The 20,262-nt window shown below is 52.1% G+C and overlaps 7 protein-coding genes across 7 annotated transcripts; 3 read left to right on the forward strand and 4 right to left on the reverse strand.

Annotated features, from left to right (window-relative positions):
* Nucleotides 1-715: 715 nt before the first annotated feature.
* Nucleotides 716-3,936, forward strand: N7506_007787 (DEAD/DEAH box helicase; the record flags this gene model as incomplete). Its single annotated transcript, XM_056957080.1, has 9 exons — nucleotides 716-1,499; nucleotides 1,549-1,751; nucleotides 1,805-2,273; nucleotides 2,327-2,498; nucleotides 2,547-2,708; nucleotides 2,759-3,205; nucleotides 3,259-3,679; nucleotides 3,738-3,852; nucleotides 3,905-3,936. 9 exons carry the CDS (start codon nucleotides 716-718, stop codon nucleotides 3,934-3,936), a joined length of 2,805 nt encoding a protein of 934 aa, XP_056811414.1.
* A 381-nt stretch (nucleotides 3,937-4,317) lies between these two features.
* Nucleotides 4,318-6,800, reverse strand: vtc4 (putative vacuolar transporter chaperone (Vtc4); the record flags this gene model as incomplete). The annotated part of the gene is made up of 4 exons (XM_056957081.1): nucleotides 4,318-4,727; nucleotides 4,784-5,471; nucleotides 5,504-6,313; nucleotides 6,366-6,800. 4 exons carry the CDS (start codon nucleotides 6,798-6,800, stop codon nucleotides 4,318-4,320), a joined length of 2,343 nt encoding a protein of 780 aa, XP_056811415.1.
* Nucleotides 6,801-7,902: 1,102 nt separating this feature from the next.
* N7506_007789 (MCM DNA helicase complex subunit MCM4) lies at nucleotides 7,903-11,036 on the reverse strand (the record flags this gene model as incomplete). The annotated part of the gene is made up of 3 exons (XM_056957082.1): nucleotides 7,903-8,493; nucleotides 8,548-10,673; nucleotides 10,742-11,036. 3 exons carry the CDS (start codon nucleotides 11,034-11,036, stop codon nucleotides 7,903-7,905), a joined length of 3,012 nt encoding a protein of 1,003 aa, XP_056811416.1.
* Nucleotides 11,037-11,879: 843 nt separating this feature from the next.
* N7506_007790 (putative DUF221 domain protein) lies at nucleotides 11,880-15,570 on the forward strand (the record flags this gene model as incomplete). Its single annotated transcript, XM_056957083.1, has 2 exons — nucleotides 11,880-12,046; nucleotides 12,102-15,570. The coding sequence occupies 2 exons, from the start codon at nucleotides 11,880-11,882 to the stop codon at nucleotides 15,568-15,570; spliced, it is 3,636 nt and encodes a 1,211-aa protein (XP_056811417.1).
* Nucleotides 15,571-15,689: 119 nt separating this feature from the next.
* On the reverse strand, nucleotides 15,690-16,937 carry rmt2 (protein-arginine N5-methyltransferase; the record flags this gene model as incomplete). The annotated part of the gene is made up of 1 exon (XM_056957084.1): nucleotides 15,690-16,937. The coding sequence occupies one exon, from the start codon at nucleotides 16,935-16,937 to the stop codon at nucleotides 15,690-15,692; it is 1,248 nt and encodes a 415-aa protein (XP_056811418.1).
* A 396-nt stretch (nucleotides 16,938-17,333) lies between these two features.
* N7506_007792 (prohibitin subunit PHB2) lies at nucleotides 17,334-18,415 on the reverse strand (the record flags this gene model as incomplete). Its single annotated transcript, XM_056957085.1, has 4 exons — nucleotides 17,334-17,657; nucleotides 17,714-18,069; nucleotides 18,123-18,191; nucleotides 18,241-18,415. The coding sequence occupies 4 exons, from the start codon at nucleotides 18,413-18,415 to the stop codon at nucleotides 17,334-17,336; spliced, it is 924 nt and encodes a 307-aa protein (XP_056811419.1).
* A 188-nt stretch (nucleotides 18,416-18,603) lies between these two features.
* N7506_007793 (putative polyadenylation factor subunit CstF64) lies at nucleotides 18,604-19,533 on the forward strand (the record flags this gene model as incomplete). The annotated part of the gene is made up of 2 exons (XM_056957086.1): nucleotides 18,604-18,655; nucleotides 18,710-19,533. The coding sequence occupies 2 exons, from the start codon at nucleotides 18,604-18,606 to the stop codon at nucleotides 19,531-19,533; spliced, it is 876 nt and encodes a 291-aa protein (XP_056811420.1).
* Between the last annotated feature and the right edge of the window lie 729 nt (nucleotides 19,534-20,262).

Here is a 20,262-nt window from a genome sequence, read left to right on the forward strand (position 1 = left end):
GTACCGTTCCCTCGTCGGAAAACGCACGGAGGGGGTAATTACGAATCCGGTGAAGGGTTTGATGCCACGAAGTCCCCAAGGCAGATCCATAATTCCCATAATCCGCCAGAAATCATCAGCCGACCATCTCGGCTCCGGTATAGCACCCGATTATGGGATTCAAATATCATCGGAGACTACCCATACATCGTGCCTAGTATATAGCGCTTCAAAAGAGCATCAAAATGTATATATTTATCTACGTTGTCCAGCCACAGGAACACACACACTTTAATATTGGAGTTAGTACGTGCTCGTAGCATTGTGCACAATCAGGGCGCCACACCTGGGCATATCCACATCCATATCCACTTACGATCTCCTACATTGTAGGCATCGAGTAAGGGGCCACAATCTTGGGCCCGGAAGATACATGTACAAAAGCATGGAAGCATGCACCATGAGCAATAAACCTGCGAGACGGGCATAATTGCAAATCGCAGTGATCCGCAGCGCGTCTCACCTGGGGAACAGGATTATCTCCCGATCGGGCCTAGCTCCTCACTTACCTGATGACATAGCTATCTGCCTCAGGCCACCATCCCAACCGCGTACAATAACAAACAAGTGGGAAAGAAGACAGAAACAGATAACAATTCACATCATGTCTGAAATGATCGGCCAATTCTGAATTACTAGGTGCACTTCAGATATATGGCCTAGCAATTTTTCAGGCATGTCGACATCGGGTCAACAGTCCGGCTTCCAAACTACCATTGATATTGCCCGCAGACAGACTTATCACGTAGCGCCCGTCGCAGGACAAAAGCGACATCCAGAGCAGTCCGAGGTGCACCCGGGGCCGGTCGCAAAACAAGTGACGGTACGTGGACGAAATGCCAATCCAGACCCCCTGCTGGAATCGACTCCATTTGAGTCCGCCCGGACTCTCTTAGCGCCGGTCAACCGGATCACCGCGAGCAAAATCCACTTCGCTGCTGGCGCCGGCGCCAGTGAGGCCCAGAATGAAGATCGTCAGCAAGTGGTGTCAGCCCCGCCTTCCAGTCAAAACCCGTTGCTGTTTCTGGCCAATCCGAAGTATGGCTTGCCGCCAGCTCTAACGGCGAATTTTGCCGCTCTCGGCGTGAGCAATATTTACCCCTGGCAGGCTTCTTGTCTTTTAGCGAAGGGTCTGCTTGATGGGGAACGTCATTTGGTTTACACGGCACCTACTGGTGGTGGCAAATCTCTTGTTGCTGATGTTTTACTTCTGAAACGGATTATCGAGAATCCCGGGCGCAAGGCGCTTCTGGTCTTACCTTACGTGGCGCTGGTTCAAGAGAAGCTCAAGTGGATGCGTCGCATTGTGCAAGATGTTGAGAAGCATGTCCCTGATGATGAAGACGAACCTGGATTCCCTCGCAGGCGATGGAAGCGCCCACAGAAAAATATCCGCGTGACGGGGTTCTTTGGAGGAAGTCGAACTACGGCCACATGGGCTGATACCGACATCGCCGTTTGTACGATAGAGAAGGTGTGCACATTCAAACTCTGGTGTGCTTTGAATAGTTCTAATCACCATCCAACAGGCCAATTCGTTAATAAACACCGCAATCGAGGATTGTAGCATTGGAGACCTGGGAGTCGTGGTTCTCGACGAATTACATATGCTTGATGATGAGAATCGGGGGTATCTACTCGAGCTCATGGTCACGAAGCTTCTGCTGTTACAGCAGGATATCCAAATAATTGGAATGAGCGCCACACTTTCTGTATGTCCATGCTTCCGGCCCGAGATGAGGTGACTGTCCTAACCGAGCAACAGAATACTGAAATGCTAGCAGAATGGATGAACGCCAAGTTCTTCATCTCTACCTACAGACCAATCCCCATCGACGAGTACTTGGTCTATGAGAATGGGATATACCCAGCTGCAACATCCAGGCAACTTTTCCAAACAGCATCCAAGCTGACGGCTGCAGCATCATTACATGATAGTATTCCGCCGCACCGAACCATTGAGCCCTCTACCTTCAAGCAGCTCGGCAATTCCGCTACAAATTCCATGGTGGCTTTGGCCGTCGAGACTGCAGCTGCTGGATTCGGCTCACTGGTGTTTTGTGGTAGTCGTCAAGCATGTCAGATCCATGCCATGACCATTGGTGAAGCTATGCCGCCGCCAGAGCCGGAGGAACTCAACAAGCGACTCGATCTTCTAGCTGAACTGCGAAGCCTATCGTGCGGGCTGGATCCCGCTTTAGAGAAAACAATCGCAAGAGGAACGGGCTTTCACAGTGAGTCCTATTCTTTCAATCATGGCTGTTCAAGCTCCTAATAATCTCTTCAGACGCCGGAATGACAACAGAAGAACGCGAGCTCATCGCACAGGCCTATGACCAGGGTGTACTGAAGGTCCTCGTGGCCACTTGCAGTCTCGCCGCAGGCGTGAATCTTCCAGCACGACGAGTCATAATAAACGGAGCGAGAATGGGCCGGGAACTGGTAGGACCAGCAATGCTGTAAGTCTGTTGGTGTTGATTGCAAGGGAAGTAAGCTAACAAGACCAGTCGCCAGATGTGCGGCCGTGCAGGTCGCAAAGGCAAGGACAATGCCGGCGAGACCTATCTCATCTGCGTGAAAGCCGATATGCAGGCCGTGTGCGATTTGTTGGATGCCGATATGCCGGCCATAGAAAGTTGTCTGGCACCCGAGAAAAGAGGTCTCAAGAGGTATGACGTCCCTTTTTCTTACCCCTGATCACCTAACTCACGTCTCAAAGGGCATTATTAGAAGCCATAGCAACAGGACTGGTTTCCGGCTGCGAGGCAATCAAAGAATATGTCCGATGCACCCTACTCTTCCGCACCCTGGACAAGAAACTCGCATACAGCATAATGAACTCCGCGCTCCAAGAGCTCGTCAACGAAGAACTCCTCATCGCCCAAGACGATGAATCATACGAATCCACTCCACTAGGACAGGCCGTCGTCGCCTCAGCCTTCTCACCAGAAGACGGCCTTTTCGTCCACGAAGAGCTCAAACGCGCACTCCAAGCATTCGTCATGGACGGCGACATGCACATATTCTACATGTTCACACCCCTCCAAGCAGCCATGAACACACCAATCGACTGGCAAATCTTCCGCGACCAACTAGACAGACTAGACGACAGCGGTCTCCGCGCATTACAATTCGTCGGCGTCCAACCAGGCTTCGTTAACAAGATGTATGTCACCCCGACCCCAAACCCTACCCCTTGGCAAAACTAAACAAATACAGGGTCCAATCTGGTGCCTCCTTGAAAGAAAACGACCCAGAACAAATTAAACAAGCGCGAATCTACCGCCGCGCATACACGGCCTTTCAACTCCGCGATCTAAGCAACGAAGTCCCCATCGGGACCATAGCAACGCGCTTCAAAATCCCACGCGGCACAGTCCAGACGCTGGCGCAGCAATGTCATGGTTTCGCAGCGGGAATTGTCAAGTTCTGCCAGCGTATGAACTGGGGCATGCTAGCCGCAGTGCTGGACCACATGCGTGATCGGCTTGAGGCTGGGGCTCGCGCGGATTTGCTGGAGATGGCGCAGGTGACGTTCGTGAAGAGTTGGACTGCGCGACTACTAAGGGAGAACGGGTATAAGAATCTGAGGGCTTTGGCGGATGCCGAGGCGAAGGATTTGATTCCTATTCTGAAGATGGTATGTTAATGTTGGGGGTTTGCTGGGGGTTTGCTGGGGGTTGGCTAATGTGTGACAGGCGAACCCTCGTAAGGCGCAGAAGAATGAGCTCTCTGTCGCTGAGTCGGAGAGGTATACTGCGAAGCTGAGGGATAAGGCGGAGATTATTATTGCTCATGCGAATAAAATTTGGGGTATGTTGTCACTGTGGCATTATTCAGGTACACACACGGCTGACTGTTTCAGAACGAGAGATGCAGGTTGGTCTGGAGGAGTGACCATCGAAGGACCTGGAAGTCTTGGAAGATTACATTTTGGCCTACACGTTTAGCATGTGCCTCGGTGGCGCAAGCATGTAGCATATCTAGTTGGATGAAAGTTGAATATCATCCCGGATACGAGACACGAATGTGAAAGATGCATGACATTTCAATGTCGTACAGGATCTACGAAGACAAAACAAGGCGAGGAACAAATTCCGAGTAGGCAGATTCAAGTGCCATTTTCATATTTGCAATGGCATGCATGCAGTTTGTACGTGAGAGAGAATATCCAACGCCACCCAAACGCCCAAACAACGACCGAAAAGCTGCTCAGTCATGACTAACAAACATAAAGGAAGGAAACAAAACAGCATCCACTATCTTCGAACATAATATCTACAACTCGCCATGTGGAGACGAACGACCAGGCAAGTCAGGTGAGCTTTTACCAGGCTCAGACATGAATCCGCCGGCGCGCACGCGGAGAATAAAGTTAATCAGAATGATGACTACCAGACCGATACTGATGACAGTAGGGCCCCAGCGCTCGTAGTAGACGCGCTTGACGTCGCGACGCTTGCGGATCTTGTCCACACGCCAGATATACAGGATGAGGCTGTAGACTAGGGCGCCAGCGGCGAGGAGGGTGAAGGCCCAGGAGGAGACGAGGGTGGTGTAATCGGCGCCGAAGTTGAGGAGGGTTGCGGCGATGCCGCCGAGGATGATAGAGAATTCCAGCCAGGAGAGGAAGGTACGCTCGGCGGCAAAGTAGACCTTTGGTTCCACGCGAACGGGGACGAAAATGCCTGGAGACAGAAGAGTTAGTGCGTGTGTGACGGAGTCAGTGGTGGAGATCGCTTACGTTTACCGGGAGGAGCCTGGAAGCGCTGCATGGTGCGACGCTGGGTTCCCAGGACTGCAATGCCACGCTGTTCGGGGGGCGGCAGGGATGTTGGACGGGGGCGGGGAATTATTGCCATCAGACCCTGTGCGACAGCGTGACCAGTTCGACAGAGATAATGCTTGGCCAATTGTTGGGCGTAGTAGGCTCCGCCGATGCGACGCGCTTCTTCAAGCTCATCTGAATAGATTGATTCGTCGTCCGAGTCGTACAAGGGGTAGTCTTCGTCGCCGGGGAGAGGTTGGGCAGCGATGCGCTCTTCGATATCTAGTTCGTTGCCATTGGTCTCGAACAAACCGTTTTGGTGCTCGGCGGAGTGACCGTTGAGAGCCTCGTCTGTACCCGGAGTATCGTCGTCATCGGAGTCTTCATCATTGGCCGAGATCGAAGTACTTGCGAGTGGTCTGTGAATTCCGTATTGATGGGTGGCGGGCTTTCGGATGTCCACATCCATCTGGGGGAACCAGAATGGAAGCAAGTTGATGCGGGTTGGGAACATGGTGGCTGTTCCGTGGATAAATTTACTGAACTTGGGAACCGCCTCGACCAAGTGACTGGCAGTCAGATCGCGGATCCACTGAGGAGGCTCCTGGCCTGCCTGGGTCTGCAGCTTGACTTCCAACACGGCATAAGGGAATCGGTCGATATCCTCGGGGGTAATTGAGAGAATGGGAAGTCGACTCCGATGTCCATCCGACGCCAGTTCTTGCCTGCGCGTCGGCGGCCATCCATGTTGTCCTCACGGACCATGGTCAGCTCAGTATCCAGAGATATACGGACACGAGCATCGCCCGGAAGCTGGAATGCAGTGCGGTGGTAGAAGGTACGAGTGACGGGGACTAACCGGCGAGTGATGACACGGTACTGGACCTCTCGGGCCAACTGTTCCAAGTCATCGAGCTCTGCCTGGCTTTTCTTTCCTTCCTTGCGCGCCTTGTCAAAGACCTGCTCCACGGTCATCTTGCCTTCCAAAAAGGCATTGACGTTCTTCTCCTTGAGGGAGAAACGGGCCTTGACGGACTTTTCTCCGGTCCAGTCTTCGCGGTGAGTCTTGCGCTCCACGAAGATCTGGTCGCTCTCCATGCCACCGTACCACCGCAGACGAATGGCCTCGGCGCCTTCTGTCTTCTTCAAGCGACCCTCGTATAGCTCCCAAGTATCAGTGTTATCGTAGTAGATCGATGAAATGGCCGTGTCCTTCTCCTCAAATTCTTTGTTGGCGTTGAAGACCAAAACCGGCAAGTGCTTGAGCACGACCAGCTTCAATTCCGTGATATTATCCCGATGCACCCAGTACTTCGTGGTCTGACGCACAAAGTTCTGTTGGGTGCCACCGGCAGATGCATCTCCCTTCACTGGGTTACCCTTAGTTCGGACGAGGTCATACAGCTTCGACAGTTTAACCACGAAAGCGTCGTAGTTATCCTTGAAGAAGGGCTTGGCATTGAGGCGAGCAGCAAAAACGGGCTTGAGATACCATTGTGTTTCTTTCTGTGAGGACGTTAGCCATATCGAGACGGGCGTCCAGATTTGGAACCCTTACGTCATGCTTTTTGATGATCTTCTGGAAGCCCGTATAGTTCAATTGCGTGAACTTGGCCAAGTCGTGCACATCGGCGATGATATCACTGAGCACCTGCTCAAGCATCAGGAAGTCGGCATCCGTAGGGGTTGGGCGGGCAGTCCGTGTGCTTTGGCGACGGGTTTCGACGGAGCCGTCCAGACGGGACACGACATCGGTGACCTCAAGTTCACTATCCTGGATGCGTTCGACGATCTCCTCGCTCTTGCGCTTCTGGAACAGGAAGACCTTCTCCAGCTCGCTCTCGAGCAAAGATACGAAGTGCGTCTCATCGTCCTCGGACCATTCTTTGCGGGCGGGATTGGTGTTTTCGGAGGCGGGTTCGACGAGATCCGTCTTCAGAGACTTCTTGAGGTCGTCATAGGCAATGTAGAAGGGATAGTACTCCTTGATCATAGACGACCGGAGATATTCACCGAACCTGTGGCACAATTGAGTTAGTCCAGGAAACAGGGTTGCCGGGAGCGGAATGCCTGTGGCTGGTAGGGAAATGCGCACCTCATGATGGAGAGGGGAGAGAAGAATGTGGTTAGGGAGGAAGAGACTATTCCCAGCTCATTACGGAGGGAAAGAGAAAGGGAGAGAAGAGGAATCACAATCACACAAGATCCTAGCAAAGAAAAGAAGTCAAAAGGGCCGGGAAGGTCGTAGCTCTCCGAAGACAGAAGCATGGCCCCCGAACTCGGCTAGCCCGACGACTAGCGGGTGACGGGCCCCACGTCAATTTATTTCAATGTGTTACAAGGTGATCTAGATCCTGACGCGAAGAGCACTGCCAGAGCTTGCAGAGATTTCTGTGTAGCTAAAAGTAAAGAGAGACTAATTCTATAGTATCTAGATCAGCGATCACGAGACAGTTTTCCCAATAAAAATCCATTGGAATGTTCATCATCTGCAACAATCGCCATGCTTTTTCAGATACATTGCGTAATTACAATACACGATTACCTCAGCAAAGATACGGGTCCACGGATTGCAAAACAGCCAATTTGACCAGTCACCCACGCACGTGGGCTTGCGATCGAGGTACTTTTTCGCGACTTGACTCTGCTACTCGTTAGGGCTACATTTTTATATGGTTAATAGCACGTTGTACCTGGACTGGCGACACCCATAGGCGATTCTCAAAGGATCACCTCGTTTCTCATCCCTTGCAAACATGCTTGGACCAATACTCCAATCACCAAAGTACCTGGGATGCAAGCCATCTGCAGACGATCGCGCCCCACACTATAGTAAATGCCGTAGATATGATTCGTGGCACCTCTCAGAGCTCGAACTACATGTATACATCCATGGATTGTATGGGGATTTACTGCGTATACTCTCGATTACTGTGCATAAAACTCCGACACGCAAATAGCTAAATCAATGACATTAATCATATTGAGATTGAGGGAACAGTATTCATTCCACAGTTACAACGCCAAGCTCCCTTCAAAAAGTTCCGGGATGACATGCAAATCTATCATCACTTCATGGTATCATCGCAGGAAACTTAGGCCAGGCTCATCGCCGCCCGACGGATACTGCGACGAGCACCTTCACCAAACACATTCACTGAGCCCTCCGATTCAAGCGACCGCACCACATCGTTGAACTGCGTGTGGTCCAGCTTGCTGTCGCTCTGTTCGCTCACGTCGCGGAACAAATCAGCCCAGCGGACCGAACCGCCAGTTGCGCCGCCGCGCTCGTCCAGACGCGAGAGCACGGCCTTCTTCAAGTCCTCGCGCAGGCGGCGGTCAGCAGCGCTAGAACCTTCGGTCAACAGGCCCATGTCGATAAGACCGGTGCGAGAGTCAGTAGCGGCTTGCTTGATGGCGGAGCGGATCAGTCGGACCGCTTCGTCGACATCGCCTGCAGTGACTTCGGGAGACAGACGCATGCGGGCGTGGGCCTCAGAAAGTCGGATCATAGATTCCAGCTGACGCGTGGTAGCGGTGATACGGCGCTCCTGAGCGCGGATATCATCACCGAGCTTACGCATAGCCACGTAGGCGTCTGCGAGAGCATTACCGGCAGCTGGAGTGATGACAGGCTGACAATGGGTCTTGGCGTATGTGATATAGGAGGTGAGGAACTCAACGGGCTATAAAGAGGTTAGAAGACGTCAATGGAGAGGGAGAGAGAGTGTGTGGCTCACCAGAATTTCAGATGAGCTGGCATTCTCGGGGTTGTCCTCGAGATACATGCCGACCAAGTGTTTGGCCATGCGGCGATCCTCAGTCTCGTCGACACGGTCAAGCACCAGGTAGACCAGGTCGAAACGAGAGAGCAGGGTTGGCGGTAGATCGATGTTCTGGGGAACTGGAAGTTGTGGGTTGTACCTACTACCGATGGGATTGGCAGAGGCGAGGATAGATGTGCGAGCGTTCAGCGTGGTGATGATACCAGCCTTGGCAATGGAGACGGTCTGTTGTTCCATGACTTCGTGGAGGACGGAACGGGTGGATTCGTTCATCTTGTCAAACTCGTCGATACAACAGACACCACCATCGGACAAAACCAAAGCACCAGACTCGAGAACCATCTGGCGGGTTTCCGGGTCGCGGGTCACGTACGCAGTCAGACCGACCGCTGATGAACCCTTACCACTGGTGTACACACCACGCGGGGCGATCTTGTGGACATAGCGCAGCAGCTGTGATTTGGCAGTCGAGGGATCACCGCACAAAAGAACGTTGATATCACCGCGGTAACGAGGGTTACCTCCTTTTTGGAATGTCTTGTTGGTTCCTCCGAACATCTGAAGCAGGATACCCTTCTTCACGTCATCCATCTCGTAGATACTGGGGGCCAGTGAGCGAGACAGGAGCTCATAGATATCGGGACGAGCAGCAGTAAGTTTGATCTTCTCTTCTTCTTCCGCTGAAACCTTGCGCAGTTGATCTGCCTCGATCGCTCGCTCGGCCATCTCTTGCTCAACGGTGGACATGTCAACGCCCATCTTCTTGCGATCGACTTTCTGGATGTGGAGAACGTCGACGTATGTCTTGAACAGAGACTTTTGCGAGCGCTGACGAGCACTGACTCGCATGGGGTTGCAACGGAAGATACCAGTTACCTCCACACGGTCACCGGCCTTGCAGACGTCGACCAGATTTTCGTAGACACACAGGGATACTGAGTGAGGGGTCTGACCATCGGGAATGCTATCCGGAGTCTCCTGGAGCTTGATGACCTGCTTGTCTGCGAAATAACAACGGTTGTGGAGGAGCTTCATGCAATTCTTCTCCTTGCACGATTCACGCGGGCAAACGGTGGGCTCGTTGATTCGGCCGCGATCGATGTCAATATTGGCACCGTATCCGCAAACATTGCATCGGAAGAAGGCTTCCTTCATATCAGGGATAATGGGAGTAGCACGGATGACCAGACCCTTGATGCTGATCAGCTTGTCCATGTCCGCGGGATCGAGGTCACGCATGTTGATAGTGCGATCCAGGTTGAATGGACGCGTAGAAAAGTTAAGGGCTTCAACTTCCCCGACCAAGTCCGGAATCTCCGTGTTAGGGGCCACACCGTCAGAGGTGAGAATTGACTGACCCCTACGACCGCGAGCCTGAGCGCCACGCTGGCTCTCCGATCGCAAAACATCCATTTCCTTCAATGCCAGATCCACCATGACATCCCTCAAGCTCTGATCCATCAATGGAATGATTTCTGCCGGGTATGCGCAAAGTTGATGCCACAGTTTGCGGGTTGATGGGTATGCCCGTAGGTTTTCGGCATCAAGGTTGTAAGAGGTAACACCCAGTTTGCGCATGTCGTTCATCTCGGCGATGCATTCGCGCCTTTCAGCCGCTTCTCCCATGAGTCGAGTCTCATCTTCCGTCGCACCTTCAGCCCAGAGGCGGTATTTGGGGGCGAAATTGTATAGGAAGTTTTTAAATGCGGACATCGAATCCGCAATTGCGATATTTGTACCCCAGATCACACGAGTCGAGTTACCGTGCATGGCCTCTGCCTCGGAGGTATCAGGGTTAATATTGGAGAAAGTAGCATCAGAGCGGGGGATGTTATTATCATCGCGAGACGGCACTCCATTGCTATCGACAAACATGCGATTGCGACGACCGGGAGTACCCCCAAAGCCACTTGAATTGAGCTCGCTGCGACGATGACTGGCACGTGGACCAGGAGTGTCCGACCCCACAAACAACCCACTGCCGGTACTAGGTGCATCGGAGCGGATATCTGAGCGAAGGTCTGAACGGCCGAAGCCTCGGGTTGGACTGGAACTTGGGATATAGTTAATTGGAGAAGAGTCTGTCGTAAGGTTAGATTTTGTTTTTGTGGCGGCGATTGCATCATGTCAATTGACAAAGAGTCCATACCTCTCACGCCGGGGTTTCCACGCGGGGTTCTGTCGCCATCGTCCACCGTGGAGCTGGCATCGCCCATACGCTCATCAGGGGTTCCAACATTGTTGTTTCCCTTGGTGGGGGATGACTGGAAGAAGATTGGGGATGAAGAGGGCACGTTCCCTTCTCCCATTAACCGTCTCGAGGCACGGGGGGTGGTGGCCTGAAAAGTCGGGCTGCTAGGGGGTTCCTGTCGAGCTGACGAGGAGGGGGATGCAGTCGAATTCTTGGATGGACGACCCCTCCGTCTTCCTGCTGGTGAAGACATTGTTGCAAATTAATGTGGTGGATACCTGTCTGCGGGTGGGTGATGGGATTCTACAGGTGAAGAAAGGGAGAGCAAAAAGCTGTGGGCGGAACGGCCTTTCTGCCGACGCGACGAGCGCGTTAAGTGGTTTCCACTTTGGGAAGACGTGTCGTAGCCACGTGACCTCATTCAATCACCCTCGATTGTGGCGTTTTATTATGGCGTTCAATTATCTACGTATGCACAGCCACATCCATTGATCAAAGCCCCCCTTCCCCGTACCTTCCCTCAGGCACCCAATCAGATTGTTTCCCCTTTTGAGCAATACCACCGTAGCAAATACAAAAAAAGAGTCTGAGATGTCATTGAAAAGAGCTATTTCTTGTTCTTTGAGGAAGTATATATAGCGCCGAAACTCAGAGGCGCTTTGTCAAACGAGTTTTCTCTTTTCAAGTTGTTTCACCAAGCGCCTGATGTCATCCCCTGCTCGATCGGCGCTTCCACGATCCCTCCAATCATCCCTGCTCGTCAAACTCTCAAATTCTTGATCAACCAGCCTAATATTCACGCCACTGGTGTCATTCGTCGACAGCTAACCTGAGGTGGTCTCGGGTCGCTTTCTCTCCCCACAATCTTCCAAGTTGGCGCCTTGGTCTTCTTCAGGTGGATTCTCTTTGTTGTTCCCTTTTTTTTCTCTCTTATCACCGAGTTTCCTGGTGGAGCTGCAGGCTACAGGAGAAATCATTTTGCCCACACTCTCAGAGGCATCGTGATGATTCTGGCTGTACCTTCGCCCCTTTTTGCATCCTGAAGACCCCTCTCCTACCGTGAACTCCCCGTTCGGCAGCACCCGAACTGATCGTCATGACTTCGGGCTTGGAGCAGGCGCTGGAGCACAGTGGTGGTCATGGCCGCAAGACCGAAGGTGTCTCAATCTCGACTTTTCTGTCGTCGCTGGCGACGGCTATCATTGTCTTCGTCGTCGAATTTATCCTCTTCCTTTTACTTAAAGGCAAATTAAGCCGCATATAGTAAGTCGTCTCAGGTGAAACGCATCATATCAGCCTTACTGACCTTGACATCCAGTCAACCACGAACCTACCTGGTACCCGATAGAGAACGCACGCGACCATCCCCACCAGGTCTTCTTAGCTGGATTGTTCCTGTCTTCCGTACTTCAAGCTCAGAGTTCATCCAGAAGTGTGGACTCGATGCATACTTCTTTCTGCGATACCTACGCATGCTCTTGAAAATTTTCCTTCCCATGGGAATCTTCATCTTGCCAATTCTGTTGCCTCTCAATCGCTCAGGTGGGAAAGGCACTACCTACAAAGTCGGTGACAAAGGCGAACGGTGGGACGTCGAGGGCCTGGACCAGCTGGCATGGGGTAACGTGAGACCCCAACACACGAGTCGCTATTGGGCTCATTTGGTAATGGCTGTTGTTGCTATCGTCTACATCTGTGCTGTGTTCTTCGATGAGCTTCGAGGCTACATTCGTCTACGACAGGCCTACTTGACGTCCCCCCAGCATCGACTCAGGGCATCTGCCACCACTGTACTGGTGACTTCTATTCCACCTGAGTGGCTCAACGTGGATTCTCTGGACAAACTATACGATGTCTTCCCTGGTGGTGTTCGGAACATCTGGATCAACCGTAACTTCGATGACCTAAATGAGAAAGTCAAGGAGCGCAACAAATTAGCCCTCAAGCTGGAGAGCGCAGAGACCGATTTGATTGCGCAATGCAAGAAGGCACAGCTCAAAAAAGTAAAAGCGGAGGCCAAAAAAGAGGGGAAGAGCAAAGCGAGTGCAGAGAAGCAGGAGAAAAAGGCTGCCGACAAACGAGCATCCCATATGGCTATGGGCCCCGGTGTCAGCTCTGGCAACCCACATGATGCCCATACAATCCGGGAAGCCCTCGAAGAACCTAACCAAGAACCTGCTGCGAAGAAGTCCGAGGACGGAGTTCGCCGGGTGTTCGACCCTGCCTACGCTGCCGCTGGGGCAGTGGGCTTGGGGGTAGGCAAACTGGGAAAGTCTGTGCTTGGGGGCTTTAAAAAGGTCGAGAACGGCTTAGATAGGCCTATGGCTCAGACCAGGGGTTTCGTTGCGACAACAGACGACATCCTTCCGCCTCGTGGGAACACCCCCAGCCACGAGCGTACGACGTCTGGTAACAATGCAGTAACGGATTCCGGCTTGTCACCAGCCAATGAGTCAAGTCAAAGTGATCACACGCACACCGACCAAGCATCGTCATCGAAACCACCATTCTGGAGAAGGATGTCATCTCACACCAAATCAATAAAATCACAGGGTCCTCCCGAAGCAGATGAATATCCATTGACCGCGCCGGAAACCCCTGCTTCTGACGCACCCCGCTCAGGCTCCAAATCCGAAAAGGCTGAGAAGGGCAAAGATAAGCACAAGAAGGACAAAAAGAAAGAAGAGGAATATCCCAGCGCCTATAATGAAAACTTCGAGAAGGAAGATTACGGCGAGCCGCTGTGGAAGGAGTATATTCGGCCCAAGGACCGAGACACAATGCGCCTGCCCATATTTGGCTGGAGTTGGATGCCAGCAATCTGGCTTTTGGGGAAAAAGGTCGACACCATCGATTATTGTCGGAAAGAAGTTGCTCGCCTAAACCTAGAGATCGAGATCGATCAGCAACATCCTGAACGTTTCCCTCTGATGAGCTCAGCTTTCATTCAATTCAATCACCAAGTTGCTGCCCACATGGCATGTCAGGCCGTCAGTCATCATCTTCCCAAGCAGATGGCACCTCGAGTCGTGGAGATCTCCCCCGACGATGTCATTTGGGACAACATGTCAATCAAATGGTGGGAACGCTATCTTCGTACCTTTGGTATCATAACACTGGTGTGTGCCATGGTTGTTGGATGGGCTTTCCCTGTTGCCTTTACTGGTCTTCTCTCGCAGCTGTCATATCTCGAGGGCGCATTCCCATGGCTGGCTTGGCTTGGAAAGCTACCAGATTGGTTCATCTCGGCCTGCCAGGGTATTCTCCCTGCACTGTGTTTGGCTATTCTGATGGCACTTCTCCCACTCATTCTCCGCTTCCTGAGTCGTGCACAGGGCAACTTCACCGGTATGGCTGTCGAACTCACAGTGCAAAACTACTACTTTGCCTTCCTCTTTGTGCAGCTCTTCCTGGTCGTGACCATTGCCTCCAGTTTCTCTACCATCATTGAAAGAATCACTGATGTGACTAGCTGGCCGGAGTTGCTAGCCTCCAACATCCCCAAGTCTAGTAACTACTTCTTCTCCTACATGATTCTGCAAGCCATGTCTGTGAGCGCGGGTGCTCTCGTGCAAATCTTTGGTCTGGTGAGCTGGTTCATCCTCGCTCCGATATTGGATTCCACTGCGAGGAAGAAGTGGGCACGAACAACGAATCTCAACCAGATGCAATGGGGCACTTTCTTCCCGGTGTACACCACCCTAGCCTCAATTGGTAAGGCATTAGTTCACTCTCTTTCCTCATCACATCAGCTAACTTTTGAAAAAGGACTGATCTACTGTGTGATCGCGCCTCTCATTCTAGTTTTCAACATTATCACCTTCAGCCTGTTTTGGTTCGTCTATCGCTACAACACCCTCTACGTCACCAAGTTCCGCTTCGACACTGGCGGCCTTTTGTTCCCACGGGCTATCAATCAACTGTTTACTGGGTTGTACATTATGGAGGTTTGTCTGATTGGTCTGTTCTTCCTGGTACGAGATCAGGATGACAGTGTTGCCTGTAAGGGACAAGGCATTTGCATGATTGTGGTCCTTGTCTTGACCGTCGGTTACCAAATCATTCTCAACGAGGCATTCCATCCACTGATTCGATACCTGCCTATCACATTGGAAGAGGATGCCATCCGGCGTGACGATGAGTTCCGTCGTGCCCAGCATGCTCGCCTCGGGCTTGCCGTCGATGACGAGGATGAAGATGATGTTGAGCACGCCGAGCCCGAGGCTGAGCGTCGGGAGCCCCAGCAAGCTCAAGACTCGGGGGGCATTGAACTCAAGCCTCTGGATACCGAAAACATCGACCAGAAGAAACAGAAATCAGATTATCTGTCAACGCCCAAGCTCGAACACAAACGTCCATCATGGGCTACCAATTCATCAAAAAGGAAATCCAAGTACTTTGGTTTGCACTCGCCAAGTTCGACACCCACGATTCGAGCCATGCGTGAGAAGATGACTCAAGATGCCGAAGCCCAAGGGCCAGCTCCCAACTCTGTTGGTCAAGCACTGTTCGCTGGCATCAACGATGAGCTCGAAGATCTCACACCAGACGAGCGTGACCAATTGGTACAGCGTGCCTTCCAGCACGAGGCCCTTCGTGCCAAAAGACCCGTTATTTGGATCCCTCGTGATGACTTGGGTGTAAGTGATGACGAAGTCTACCGTACTCAGCGATTCAGCAAACATATTTGGATCAGCAATGAGTACCAGGCACTAGACGGCAAGTGTCGGACGATATTCAGTCGCAGTCCCCCCGATTTCTCAGAGGTGGATTTGATTCAACTGTGATATGATTTGTACATTGTTCTCCTTTTAGCCATTTTATAGCATTTGCGGCGTTGCATTCAGTCATAGACATCCAATGTCTTCTTTTTTGGGGAGTCCCAACCCCATCCATTTCATCATCCTTAATCCATAAACTTGCACAGCGGCAATCTGTAATCATCTACGACCCAGTAGGCACGGCGAACGCCCTCCCACTCGCCCTCGAGCTTGGGAACAGCAATCTCCTCCCATTGCACATCAAATCCAGCTTCGAACAGATCCATCTCTGCAACCTTCTGGTAGACGTCGTAAGAGATTTGTCGATCAGCACCCATGCCATTGAAGAATCCCCACCGTCCCTCCTGCTCAAGCAGACCAATGACCTGCTCAGAGAAGAACTCGCGGAAATCAGCATAGGACTCGGCAAATGTGTCGTAGTAAATAGCATCGAACATCTCTCCCTCGGCCACCAGACCAGGGAGAATATCCTGCCAGCGACCCTGGTGAATCACAACACCAGGCTTGCTGTCCCATCCGCGTCGCTTCATCTCCGCAACGACATCGGCGTGCGCCTCGATGATGTGGTGCGCCGCAGGCTGTTGCTCCTGGAAGAATCCGTCCACAATACCCATGCCATGACCGATATTGAGAACCTTCAGGCCAGGCGTGGGAAGGAGAGCCTTAGCAGACTTGCGCATGATGTCACTTTCCCAGGCCATCATCACACCGTTCTGGTCTCCGTCCAGAATCCGGTCATTCTGGATGTTCAGGCTCGACTCCAGATATTGTGGGTTGCTCACGTCTGGGTTCGCAGGTTCGGCCGAGGCATCGACAAGTTCGGGGGCGGCTTCGGTTTCGGTTTCGCCCTCGCCCTCTTCCTTCTCCTCTTCCTCGTCGCCGTCGGATAGCTCCTCGTAGGCGTCAAGACGGTTCAGCAAGAGCTCTGCGCGCACACCCGCGTCGACAATCAGGTCGTACAGCTCGAGAGCTCCAATGCGGCGAGCGAGACAGCCAGGCGTCTCGTTCTTCGAGTCGAGCTCATTCCAGATGGCGCCCTCCTGCAGGAGGAACTTGACGGTCAGTACCGCTGACTTCAGAGTCTCTGTGTCTAGTCCCTTGGGGTTTGACTCTGAGATTGCCTCGCTGCTGGCGCCATTCTGTGTTTCGTCGTCCGTGTCGCGCTCGCAAGCGGCGAGTGCGGCGTGGAGAGGTGAGAAGCCGGACTCGGAGTCTTTCACGTTCGCTGCGTCTGGCAGACCGGATTGGGTGCGGAGTAGATTGCGCAGCTTAGTGAGATCATGCTGTGATGCGGCAAGGAGAATCTCTTGCACGTCGAGGTCGACATCGACCTCGGTGAGGTGTACAGGTGTGTCGTCGGCAACTTCAGGCATGGTCTAGGTCCTATTAGCGATATTCGCAACGCGTTATACGCAGAACATCATGGTAGGAGGAATTGGATTATGACCAATACTTACAAATATATTTGACTTCAATAAGTCGAGTGGGATGTACCAGTGTCGTGGTGCAGCGGTGCCCCTCCGAAATAAAAAAAACGACGTTCGCCGCCTTCGTCCCCGCGTGGAGAAAATATATAGTGGCAGCCCTATTTACCTACTCCAGGGCTCCCCTACATTATTAGCCGTACAAAACACAGCTCAACTTAGAAACGAGAGACAATTGGATATTGTATAGAGAAGAGAACACATTCAGATGCTTGGTAATCCAGCTATTTGTACAATAATTCACTCCCTTCCACGCAGCGCCATTAAGTTTGAAGTGAGTTGAATTTATTTGCCCTCCTCGCTGTGAGCATTGACGTTCAAGCCCAAGCCCTGTGTGTCGAGGTAGAGCTTGTTCTTGCCGCCGTTCTCCTGGAGGATCTGGGCGATATGACGAGCGTTTTCGATCTTTCGGAGCTCGATGTAACTCTTGCTCTTCTTGATAGCATCACCAATGAGCTCAGCCGAGCGGGCTTCACCCTGTGCGCGGACAATGAAAGCCTGCTTCTCCTGGCGGGCCTTGTCGACCATGAATGCAGCGCGCTGAGCGTCTTGCTGAGCGACCTGCTTAGCTTCAACAGCGGCGGTAAACTCGGGGGAGAAGGTCAAGTGCTGTAGAGATATTTGTTAGTACGTAGGAAGGCGGAGAGTGACCGAAGAAAACATACTGTCAGAGAAACATCATCAAGTGCGATGTTGAAGCGGGCAGCACGGCGGGCAAGGTTCTCTCGCACCAGACGGGCAACGTTCTCACGCTGTGTGATAAGCTGACTGGCGTTGAACTGAGCAACCACACTCTTCAGAACTTCGTTGACAATCGAAGGAAGGACGCGCTCATCGAAATCTTGGCCGAGAGTACGATAAATCTGAGGGAGAGCATCCACACGGGGTCTGGACAGGACACGGCAGGTGATGTTCACCATCTGCAAATCCTTGGTACCCGTGAGAGAGGGAATGTTGCGGGGCTTGGCGCGGACATCGTAGATGATAGGTGTTTCAAACCAAGGAATTTGGAAGTGAGTTCCTAGTTGGGGAGATCGTTAGATAGCTGTGTGGTCAATTGAGGAGCCTTCATACCTTCGGCGTAGATTTCCTTCTTGACACCACCTAAGCGCGAGTATTTAATGGCACGGTGACCACCGTCGACTGTCAAATAGTCAGCGTCCCGTTCAAGCAAAGTCCGGATATGCAATACCGTTGAATAGGGAGTTAGACGCGACATAGGTACCGAGACCAGCAAGAACAAGAGTTCCGACAAGTCCTAGGCCTCCTCGGCCACCACCGGATGGGAAGCCGCCACCGAAACCGGCCTTGCGCTTCGAGAGCATGACCTGCAGGCGCTCCCAGGCCTCTCGTTGATTTTGAGACATGATGTGAGGAAGTGCGTGGGGGTGATTGGAGATGGAAGCAGACGGGCTAGGTCTGACCTTCCAACGGATGAGGTGAAGTCGTAAGCGGTGAGAGAAAGTCGGGCAGTATCAGCTTCGCTTCTGGACTTTGAAGGTATTGACTATCCGATCTTGCTTTGATTCTCATCTTGCTTTCTGACTATTTAATCATGGCTCCTGATAGGACTGGGAAAAGCGTTTTCCTGGGGAACATCCCCTACAGTACGTAAACTTACCTTCGTATTGTTTACCTGACGCAACGCTAACTTGTCGCAGACCTCACTGAGGAACAAGTCAAAGACATCCTCAGTACGGCCGGGACTGTCACCAAATTTCGGTTGATGATGAATCCAGAGACGGGAAAGCCCAAGGGCTATGGTTTCGCAGATTTCGCCGACGCCGACGCAGCTGCCTCCGCTGTGCGCAACCTCAACGACCACGAGGTTATGGGCCGCAAGATCCGCGTCGACTGGCCTCACAACAACGAAAAAGACTCCGTACCTCCCGACTACTCGCAACAATCGCAGCCAATGATGAATCAAGATACCGCGCCGCAGCAACAGATCCCAGGCTCAGCTCCGCTGCCACCTCTCCCACCGGGCGTTGAATTGCCGCCGCATATCGACTGCCCGACCGCCATCTCCCACACACTCGCCTCTCTTCCACCAAACCAGCTGCTCGATGTTTTAACACAAATGAAGTCTCTTGCGGTTGCTGATCCAGCTCGGGCGACCGAATTGCTCCGCCAGGCACCCCAGCTCGCTTACGCCATCTTCCAAGCTCTGCTCCTCATGAACTTGGTCGAATATCAGTTGCTTGGCTCCATTGTGGAACAGGCTGCCCAACCCCCACAAGTTGCTCAACAGCAACCTCAGCAGTTCCAGCCCTATGGGAACCCAGGCCAAATCTCTACGCCACCCGTCACCGGCACCCCCTTCGCTCCTCCACCTGCTCAACCCGCCGCGCCAGTTCATGGCCAAGAGGAATTGCTCCAGCAAGTCATGAGCATGCCCCAAGCTGCCATTGATGCTCTTCCTCCAATGGAAAGGGGCCAAATTATGATGCTACGCCAACAACTTATGCAAAGCGGCATGCGCTAGACAGCAATGTGCCATGGTTATTCCTCAACTTGGAGTCACCAACACCAAGTCAGCGTGGTGGATTTCGAGATTTCTACTTGATTTTTTTTATTAAATCCTATGAGGCGAATAGGCGGCGCAGGGGAGTTCTTTTTTAGTTGTTTTCTCCATCGATTTGCATACTTGCTCATACGAAGTTCTACCTAACTCAGATAGCTGCAGAACAAAATCCAGAAAGTTCTCTCGCTGGAACTAATGCACGTTGAAGCTATCATCTCTTCTCCTAACAAGTAGCCTTCGTTTGTTCGCGAATGTTGTACTACCTTGTACTCTTAAGTAGACCAAAGAACATTTATCAGACGAAACAAAACGATTGGAAGTCACTGTTCTGAGCAGGCGTAAGGTTCTGCTCAACGATTCCACGGCTGATCTCAATTGACAGTGCCCATACTAGCCATCCTGGCCATATGCAGCCATTTGCATAATTCAAGTTAAATCAATGTCTCGTATGGATAAACTTTGTGTTCACAGATCCTCAACCAAGTGTACTGGACTTAGAAAGCTAGATTGATGAAAATTTGGTGTGGTGATCCTGAGTTCTGAATGGCGTCAACATTGCCGTATTAGGAAATATCATCGCGAAGGTTGCCACGCCGATGATTCACGTCCACGTATCCACGTCCCCGGCGCTTGAACGCCCAGAGACGAGACGGTAATCATCGCGACATAGCTCTCTCTCTCTCTCTTTTC

This window comes from Penicillium brevicompactum (assembly GCF_028827555.1).
Source record: "Penicillium brevicompactum strain IBT 35665 chromosome Unknown utg000005l_segment0_segment0, whole genome shotgun sequence".
NCBI lineage: Eukaryota > Fungi > Ascomycota > Eurotiomycetes > Eurotiales > Aspergillaceae > Penicillium > Penicillium brevicompactum.